Source organism: Poecilia reticulata, chromosome 4 (genome assembly GCF_904066995.2).
Source record: "Poecilia reticulata chromosome 4, P_reticulata-male-v2, whole genome shotgun sequence".
Lineage (NCBI taxonomy): Eukaryota > Metazoa > Chordata > Actinopteri > Cyprinodontiformes > Poeciliidae > Poecilia > Poecilia reticulata.
Genome location: NC_088833.1, coordinates 12,648,987 through 12,659,159, shown reverse-complemented (window position 1 = coordinate 12,659,159; position 10,173 = coordinate 12,648,987). Strand labels below are relative to the sequence as shown.

The window sequence follows — 10,173 nt, the reverse complement described above, 5'->3', positions numbered from 1 at the left end:
TGTGTTGGGGGAAAATGTCTGAAAAATGCCCCAAATTTCTGATTTGACTCGCACAAACAAAAGTTTTATCTAAAAGTATTTTCACTATTCTGCCAATTAGCAAAAAGAAATGTTTGGTAATATAAACTGATATAAAACACTACAAGTTTAGTCAGATGTAATGCAAGAGAATGAGTAAAAATGACTTCTTTTACAACAGTGTATGTACATATTGGGTTTCAACTGTACTTGTTGCCACTGTATAATGTGGCTGTTAAACACACATTCCCCCAACACATATATTCACACCCTGCATGTCCACCCCTCATTCAAATACATCGCCCCATTCCACAGGACTTAAATTGCACAAAAAACTCAACTACCTCCAGGCCCATTTGGACCTTATTAATTTATATTGCAATTTCCTTTTAGTTACTTATTTTATCCTGGTTTTATTTTTAAGAATACTCCATGTGCCTCCTTTAACTGCTCCTCAGGGGATAAATAAAGTCTTTTGAATACAATATCAGGATAAATGTTTTGGAAGACGGGAAAAAAAAACATGCAAAACAGTTTTCAGACAACATTTCTTTAATACAAAGTCAACATATCTACATACACAGTGGCTTTTAACCAATTATTGTTTCAGTTAGAAGTAACAGTTTGAAAGTGGTAGCACTTGGCTCTCGTAAAAAGGAAAAATGGTTTGCTGAGTTTCGGTTCTTTTGTCGATATGTACCATATAAGCTTAGTTTTTTTTTAATGAGATTTTTTATGGTCACTGTTACTCCCTAACCTTTCCACAATATTTAGCAACATATTCCAGATAATTTTGTGGTTGTTTTCAAGAGTGTAGCATCTTTACTTGAAACCAAAAGAATAACACATTGCACAAGCTTTAATATGCTTCCACGGCTTCGAATTTTGGCATTGGCCCTTTAACCAGTCTCTATGAATTCCGACAGATTAGAGTTCATGGCGAAACTTTACGACGTGAATTTGCAGCATGTTTTTGGTAGTTTCAGTCCGTCCTTGGTGGCATCCCACTACTGTGTTTCAACCGAGTCCTGATTTCTTTCTGCATTCCCGTCATGAAACATGGTTAAACAAAAAAAAAACAACAAAATATAACAATATGATTTTATACAAGGCAACAGGGAGAAAAATAAGTTTAAATGTTGCAACTGAAGCATGTATGACCTTTTTTTTCTCCTAATCATACATGATGGATTAACACCTTGTGATTGCAGGTAGTTAGACATTTGGCATTCCTGCAGAGATCTGTGAAACACCTCTGAGAAAAGTAGTACTTCTATGCCCTTGTAATTTATTCTTATGAGGCTCCTTTAGTAAATTTTGTCTATGCTGAGAATGATTAATGATTCTTGTGGTTAGTTGGTAGAGAGTGAACCAACATATTGGTTTAATCCAACTCGCGGATCACTGATCCGGATTTGTGTTCCCCTCATTCAGGCAACGGGTGTGGGAACATAGGCTGGCACGTTTCCCAGTTTGACTACCAGCAGGGGAAATTAAAGGCAGAAAAAAAGAGAGGTAATTAAAGACCAGGGAGCAGAGCTGGAGAAAGAAGGTTTGAGAAAACAGGTTCCACAAACACCAAGAAGCTGGAAATCAGCAGAACTTTGATCTGTGCATTAGTGTTCCCCACTAAAAGTATGAGATCTTTAGGGTCAAATGATACATATATTCTATATATATTTGTTTATTTACACATATACTCTAGATCATAGTGGATGTCTAATAAAATCAATGGCAACGTCATGTCTGAAAATATAAGTAAAAAAAGAGAACTTTAGGAGGATTTTTCTTCAGATTGTGAGGGTTACGGTCTGTACAGAATCATACAAGGTACAGTACATCATTGGCCTGATATAGACATTAAAAATGCTGAGCGATGAAACCCCGACAGTTGTAGAACAGATTACAAAAATCAACCAAACATAACAGCGTACTGATGATGAAGGACAATGTTTCAAAATAGTGTCCCTATGGGTACAAGTTAATTCCAATGGATAAAAGCAAAAAACAAGATCAGACACAAAGATGGCATCCCCTCAGGTTTCTTGAAGAGACATTCAGGGTCTCCAGAATTACACAATAATAATAATAAGAAGAAGAACAATAAAAAACAAAAACAAACAAACATATTTTTCAAAGACTAAAAATAACAGGTATAAAACAAATTGGATGAAAATAAAATGTCATTTCACACTAATTGTTTGGATATATCTTCTGATTCTGCATTTAAATATATATGCATGCGTAAGTAGGCATTTATTAATCTCTCTATATAGATATAGCCTTATATCTATATATAGAAATACGTGTACCCCTACACTGTCATGTTATACTTAGGATTCTACGGTGAAAAAATAGAATGTCTTTTAACATAATATGAACATATAAGCATTTCTCTTTTTTTCTGCTAATTAAAAAAAAATTGTGACAAACACATCTCTGTTAGAAAAAAAACTAAACCAGAAACAGAAAATAAAAACTAACTATGTCATGTAAAATAAGTCATCATAATACAACATTAATGTTTTCATAGTGTTACAATAACAATAAGGCTTTTTTGGAAATCAGAAAAGATCACACACAGTTCTGTCCATAGCTTCGTGTTTTTGTTTTTTTGTGCACATCCGCCAGAAAGCCCTCACAGAATCCATTTGCTCATGTGTACCAAAGCGCCGTCTTTGACATGAAAAAAACTTGGTGATTTTAGCTTTTATTTTCTCTTTCTTTGCAGTTGAATTGGGGTGTTTGTTTCAAGCTTTTTCCTCTGTTTTGCCCTGGGGATGTGAAAGTAACAGAGAAATTTTGCATCGGGATCCGACGTGGCTACTTGCTCTGGCTGTGTCACCCACTGGGTCATCGTCTATAAAATAGAGGGGGGAAACACCGAAGCGTCTTGTTTTGTTTGTCGACCAGTTACCAACCACACATACAGTGAAACTCGGGGCCAATTTGTCAACAATGTTAATGTACAACTTTGCAATTGCAAGCGGTCTTCGCCGCTCTTGAGTTTCTTGTACAATGATAGAGGTGAATATAGAGGAGGCTGGGGAAAAAAAAATAAAGAAAACGATAAAAAAGCAGCGGTGGACAATGACGTCGTGTGGATGCGTTTCTGTCATGCCCACCTGGGCGCAAGGAGTTTGCAGAGCTGGCTTTCTTTTTTTTTGTTCATCAGTTTTCTCTTTATCCAAAGAGTCACACGCTCAGCATACACAAGATAAGCAGCATGTTTGGTTTTTAACAGAAGAGAGAACTTAAAGAGAGAAAAGAAAAATAGATTTTTGTCCTCAAAAGACAAAAAAGTTCCAAACGATGATGATGACTGTTGGTCACTGTACACAAAGAAAGGCCCAAATTTGGCAGCGTTTCTTTGTTTGGTTGTTCCAAAAGCCTTTTCTCCTCACTGGACTGAGGGTGGACGTTTTCTCCCTCAGCCCCTTGGCGCCATGGTTCAAGAGACGAGATTGTTAAAAAACATGGGACAAGGTTACTGTTCGCATCATCCACATGAGAGGCAAAGCCAAAGATTCTCACAACTGACATGGTTTTCCCTTAATCTTTGCAATTTTTTCTGGAGGACGTTCTTACTGGAAATATACTGTGGAGATTTTAACTCTACTAGGGTCACCTGGCTTAGGAAGCAGGCTTTACACATTAATACAATGGAACAAATTTTACGATATGTGCTGCTGCTTTCTTTTTGACAACCACTGGGAGTGTGCTTTCTTAAAGCTCTTTGTGCTTACAGGCAGTTTGGTGACATTTTCTTAAATTGTAGAGGATGTTTGTTTTCTGCACAACTATTCATAATGTAATTGTATGTAGAATTGTGTAGAAACTCAAGGTTTCCTTTTGATGGCCGGTTTTCTTGTTCCGTTTCACTTGATGACCAAATGACCAAAGTTTGGGAAAACCTAGGAGTCGCCGCGGTTTGGCCATTTCTCAGGATAAAACTCAAAAACAGTCAATAGAAACACTTAACCCCCTTTTTTTTTTACATCCAAAACAGGCACGTGTCCCAGTCTTGGCTACATCCATCTGCTTCTCTTTGATTTTCGTTCCATTTTTCCTTCAATTGCGGTTGTTTGTTGCCGCTGTATCATAAAGATATTTTTTTAGAAGAGAAATGTCCACGAATGTTTACAACTTCCTCCACTGAAACACTTGAGGTAAGGTAAGCAGTCTGACACTTTGATTGACACCCACCCCACAGCGTGAGCCACAGCCTCTGGTTGCTTGTTGCTGAGAATTGTCTTCAGTTGAAATCATGGGCAATTTTCCTCTCCGCCTTGAGTCTGAATTGGAATTTCTCTTTGTCTGGTCGTATCGGGTGTTATTTTCTAAAGATTTACAGGATCCTGTTTGGTGTTTCTGAACGAGCAGTGGTAAAATGATCAACTGCTGTCATTTCAAATTTGAAACGTTTCTATGGCTCAGGAAACCGTTGAGTTGGGAGAGGAGGGGGCAACAGGATTCTGAGGGGAGGAGATGGCTTTTTACGTTGCATAGTGATCAAAGCTTCCTAAGTACTCCAGAGCTGCGTGATAGCAAAATTGGTATTCGTCCTATAGAAAAAAAAAAAAAGCATCAGGTAACTGTTTTGCATTTACACCAACAAGAAAGTGTTCAACTTTTTGTCGGTCTTGGACAATTTCTCACCTCAGTCTGGACCATAGCTGGCCTCTGCGTCCGGAGCATCTTCACTGTTTGGAAGATGTCTACCACTCCCTCGTAACGCATTCTCTCCAGGACGATGCTGAGGGTTATGAAGACTCCAGTTCTTCCCACTCCAGCACTAGATTTAAGAATCAGACAAGAGAAACAAAAAAGATGAAGAATTGTGCTCATTGCAGACACATACAAAAAAAACAAACAAACAAAAAACACCTGTTCTGGAACGAGAATGGGTCCATATCAATAAACTATGAATGAAAACTATGAATGAAAAGTGAATTTATTTCAATCATTCTGTTTTTCAGAAAAGTCAAGACCATTGAAAAAAGCATTGAAAGTGATGCCCAGGCACTACTGAATACATGACTAATACTCCCTTTACATGCAAGAAGGTGATCAGCCAAAGCTGCTTTAACAACAACCTTGAGCACATGAACGTTGCTGTCTGGTGTGTCTCATCCTCTTCCACCAGATCTTTTTTTGGTTTTAGGGCAGACTAGTTTGCTGGCTAATTAAACAGTGACTCCATGGCCATTAAACCAAATATTAATACTTTAGGAAGTGTGGGTAGGTGTCAAGTTCTGTGGAAAAAATTAAATCAGAATTTCCATAAAGCTCTTCACTAGAGGAAAGTGTGAAATGCTATAAATCCTGCTGTTATACGGCTTTCTGTTTTTTTTTTATACCAGACTCTGGGATCTTGATATTCAAATTGAAATGTAAAATTTACTTTCTTCTTCACTTTAATCAGAAAAGTGGATTTCTTCCACTTAGCTTTCCATTTATATCTTTAAGAATAGCAAGATATTTTAGCAATGTCCCTCCTGAAACCCTTCTCAAGGAAGTTAATGACTTTTTGAGCAGCGGTCAACTCGGCACTCTTGCCCATACTGAACACTGAATTTCTGCTTTTCTTGTAATTTTCTGCCTAAAATTTCTCCCTTAAAAACACATTTTTCATCTTATTTCTATTTACATACATACTTTTTGAATCATTATCTTTAAGCCATTATCACGAAAACCTAAAGGAAAGAAATATATATAATTTTGCGTTTAATAAATCTGTCACATATCTGAATTTCACCTTTTGAATGAATATCTGAAGTGAATTAACTGTTTGATGATGTTCTACTTTATTTGGTTGAAGTTGGTCTATGTTTCTCTTGTGTCCTTATCAGTCCTTCTGCATTCAAATTACACCTGAAAGTTCAAATTTGATAAAATTCTAACTTTTCATAAAATACACCTCATGACAAACAGAAAGATTGAGTTATAAAAACGCTGCATGTTGTTAGCTCTGACTTCCTAGAAAGCAACAAAAATCTACAGCAAGAAATGATGCTCAAGGTAACAAGAACAATGGCAGCAAGGAGACAATTTGCATGCAAGAACCCTGCGAATCCACTTATACATGTGCCTCCATTCTCGTCCTCAAGGACACATGCACACATCGCAAATCACACACATACACACAAACAACATTTAGTCTCATTAAGCGCCTCTTTCCATGTGTTGGTAGAGAAAAAAAAAAAAACCTAGCCTGCTGCTGGTCCCCAGAAATACAACTCGAGTTTTAACTCAGACGCTGAAATACTTGAGAGTTGGCCCTGTAAGCTGCTTTGCTGCAAAATGACTTCCACATCACCAATGGAACAATAATTGATATGACAACAGATTTATTTGAGCTTCTTGCCTTTGATGCCACTTTGTAGGATGAGGAGTGAAAATGATGGTTGCAGACACTGTAGCTGACAACTGGGTGTGTGTGTGTTGGTCGACAAATGTAGCTCATATTATTTCACCAAATCTAAACAATAGCAAACAACAGCGCTCTAATCGTGCAGCACATACAATCGCCCCACCATCAGGCGCAAAATCCTATAGCCCACCCAAAGATGCTTCCTGGGACTTCTCCTTCAACCTCCTCCTCTCCAGATCCAAATCTTAAAGAGCGGTGAGCCACTGCAGACTGAGAGGATTTGGTGTCTCCCCCACCCCCATTCACAGGATGTATTCATGCAATTAATAACAAAAAGCATGTGGTGCTATTAGACAGAGGGAGAGTAAAGGATGGGAGGAGGCAGAGTGAGAGGAAAAAGATCCAGGAGAATGGCTGGATGGGAAAGAAGAGCGAGCGAGAGGATTAAGGAATAGGCAGATGACAGACTGGGAAGTCTGGTGATGGAAAGCGCAAGAGTAAGAGAAAAGGGAGACATAAGCTCTTCTCGTGGAGATAAGAAAGCCCAGAAGAGGAGGGGAAAAGACAAAAAAAAAGAGAAAGGTGGCTGCTATACTGCAAAAATAAAAACAAAAATCCATCCCCCAAAGAAATGTATTTTCAAAATAAGAACTCTTCAACACATCAGTAGTCTGACAACCATATTATTTGGCTGATTTTCTGGATATTGTCTATTTACTATTATTTTAGTCTTCTCTACTCAAAAGTTCTCATATGACAAATGTCCAGATTTTTCTTCCTAGACCTCAACAGGAGGTCTAGGAACCTCCTGTTGAGGTTCCTATGTATTTTGATCCTGAGTATCAAAATACATATGAATATAAGACATAAAAATATAAAAGATAGCAACTAAACCTATGAAATTACTTGGCTTTTGTATTTGAAGTATTTAACATATAGTAGCTTGTGAAACTATTCATCCCTTTCACATTTTTCCATTGACTTCAAAGTGTTTGTGGACACATGAACACATCTTTATTTGGGTGGAGATTATCTACACAAAGATGTGGAGCCAAACCTGTATAAGATGAGACCTCAATCGAACTTTTTGGAAACTAGCAAAGTACAAAAGTTACCACTGCACGTCACCCTGCACAAACTATTTCCACTTTGAAGTATAGTGCTTGCAGCATCATGCTGTAGCAATTACTTTGCTTTTTTAAGACACCGAAGACGGTTAAAGTTGCTGGCGAGATTAAAGGCAGTAAATACATGGCAATTCAGAAAGTAAAGCTGTTAGAGCATCTAAAAGACTTTAAACTGCAGCAAGCATTAACTTTCAGCAGGATAGGTCTCCTCAAACATGTCCACACTTACAGATGAATGGTTTTAGTCAAGAGATATATGTTAGCTTTGGTCAAATTCCAGACCTAAATTCAACAGAAATTGTGGCAAGACTTTGATGTTGACACAGCCCATCCAATCTGGCAGAGTTATTTAAGAAATAGGAATTGGCAAAAATGTGTGTCTAAACACACATAAAGCTTGGAAGGACACATGACAAAACACGTTAGAGCTTTAATTACAGCAAAACCTGGCTTGACAACATACTGAATCAGGGGGTGAACATTTGTTTATGCTGCATTTTTCAGATTTGCATTTGTAAAACATTTTCTAAACATATCCTTTTATTTCAACTTTTCAATTATATGATTCTATGGGTTATTCTATCACAAGAGTGTAGTAATGTTTACAGAAAACTGACATTAGTTAATAAAAAAAAAAAAACGTTTAGGATTTTTAGCGTGATCATTAAAAGGAGCAGGTATGTGAATCTTGGATTTGATAGGTTGAGTGCCTTTTCTTTTTACAGCCGTGGTGCAATACCTGCACCAAACAAAGAAAGAAAACCTTCCCCTTTTCAACAGTCTCACAGAAGGGTAACATGTTTTTGGAGCTTCCTTTACACATACTACAACCCCCAGAGGACCATTTCCAAGAGGGTGACATCATTTTTGATTTTAACGCAAGGAAGCTGATGTCATGTTTCATGATGTAATGGTGCTTATGTGATATTAATGTAAAGCAGAAATGACTACCTGGCTCAAAAGTCAAATGTCTTTATGAAAAAAAAAATCATTCTGTCAACACACCATTTTTTAACCCAAATGGTGCAACAAAAACATGCATCAAAGTTTACACTGCTTTTATTTTCTCGCCTTGTCGCTCATGCAAAACAGAGACGCACACAAAGTCTATTGTAAATCAACAGGAAGTCAGAATCTTTGAAATGGGTCTTCTTCAAGGTCTAACAATGAATATACATAATCTGACTTTCTACCATAATCCAGCTGGCCAAATTAATGATGTAAGTCACCTTGGAAGCTACGCTCCAGGTCATAAAAAAAAAGATATGCAACATGAAATGGTCACAAAAACCACGAGAAGGGCTTTGTCATTTTATCATCTCTGCTTTTTTCAAATACTAAGCCTCTTCTGAGCCTTATCAATTATGTAAGAGAAGAACCTGTTCAGGAGCAGAGGTTGCGTTCCACAGAGGCAAAAAAGAGAGGAGGAGTCATGAAGTTAGAACTCCACTGCAAGAGTAGCTGTCCAAAGAAACAAAAATTATCGACAGGGGTTATCTGACCCTGATTCTGTCTTTGGAGTTCAACTCAGGGTTAAAATTAAAATGTTAACTAAACCACAATTTACTATTCACTTTTTATGAATCTCTTAAAAAAAATGTAATGAAATGTTTTTGAAAGGGGTGAACGGGGTAAAATATTTTATAGCTTATGTTTTAGGAGAATCCAGCTATGTATTAGGTGTCATAATGTGAGGATTTTAGGAAATATAAAAGCAATATACAAATGAGGCTTATAAATACACAGGATGCCAATAATGAAAATATAAAATATTACTGCCATATACAGTACCTCATAAAATGCTCAAACTATAGAACTATTTGTGCACTCTACAGTGCTATTTAGAACAAAGCTTATCAGTTGTTAGAACAATTTTGTTCTCTAATTCCTTCAACATGAGCATTTGTTGAAATACAATAGAGCAAACATATGCTGCCTAATAAAAGTTGGTAAACTGACTGGTCTGGCTGAAAAAACTAAAGCTAAATAAAAATAAAAATAACTGCATGTTCATTTTCTAACATGTTTCAACATATTAATTTGGAATACTTGCTTTAAAACTACAAAGTGGCAAATTACACAAGTGACTTGTTTGCAACCCTTTGTGCATGAAATAACATCAGACACATTACCTGCAATGTACAGAGATGGGCCCATCCTGTCCAAACTGCTCCTTGGTTTTATGAACCTGGCCAATAAAATCGATGAATCCCTCTCCGGATTTGGGTACACCTTGTTCTGGCCAATCAGTAAACTGGAACTGCCTTACTGTTCTGGACTGGCCATCCTGCAAAATAAAATGGAGATAAGGTGGAGAATCAGAGTCAGCTTTATTTGGCAAGTTTGTCCATGCAAACAAGGAATTTGACGATAGTTCCCCTTTGCTCTCATTGAAGATATTTTGAGAAAATGGAAACATACGGCTAACAAAAAGAAAAGTCGCCATTTCAAATAACTAAGAAAATATAGTAATTCAGATAATTATTGCATAGTTATTGCATGGGTGATAAAACTTCACCAGCAAGCAATTTAACTCGCTGGTGATGCAATGAATAGTTTCTCATTTCACAAAGAACTAAGACGAAAGACACAGCCACGGTTGTGGAAAAAGCGTTAATCTGTTTAAGAAGGGACAAACCATTGGCATGCATCAAG

At 37.2% G+C, this 10,173-nt stretch overlaps 1 protein-coding gene across 15 annotated transcripts in view; it reads right to left on the bottom strand.

The window, feature by feature from the left end:
- Positions 1 to 552: 552 nt before the first annotated feature.
- The window catches only part of ptprsa (protein tyrosine phosphatase receptor type Sa), a 244,556-nt gene continuing 234,935 nt past the window's right edge, over positions 553 to 10,173 (bottom strand). For all 15 annotated transcript variants that reach the window (XM_008406777.3, XM_081606230.1, XM_081606231.1 and 12 more), the window contains 3 exons: positions 9,651 to 9,805; positions 4,678 to 4,813; positions 553 to 4,583 (listed from right to left, as the gene is read on the bottom strand). In XM_008406777.3, coding sequence (XP_008404999.2) covers positions 4,515 to 4,583; positions 4,678 to 4,813; positions 9,651 to 9,805 — 360 coding nt within the window. In that variant the 3' untranslated portion in view covers positions 553 to 4,514. The remainder of the gene's footprint in view (positions 4,584 to 4,677; positions 4,814 to 9,650; positions 9,806 to 10,173) is intronic.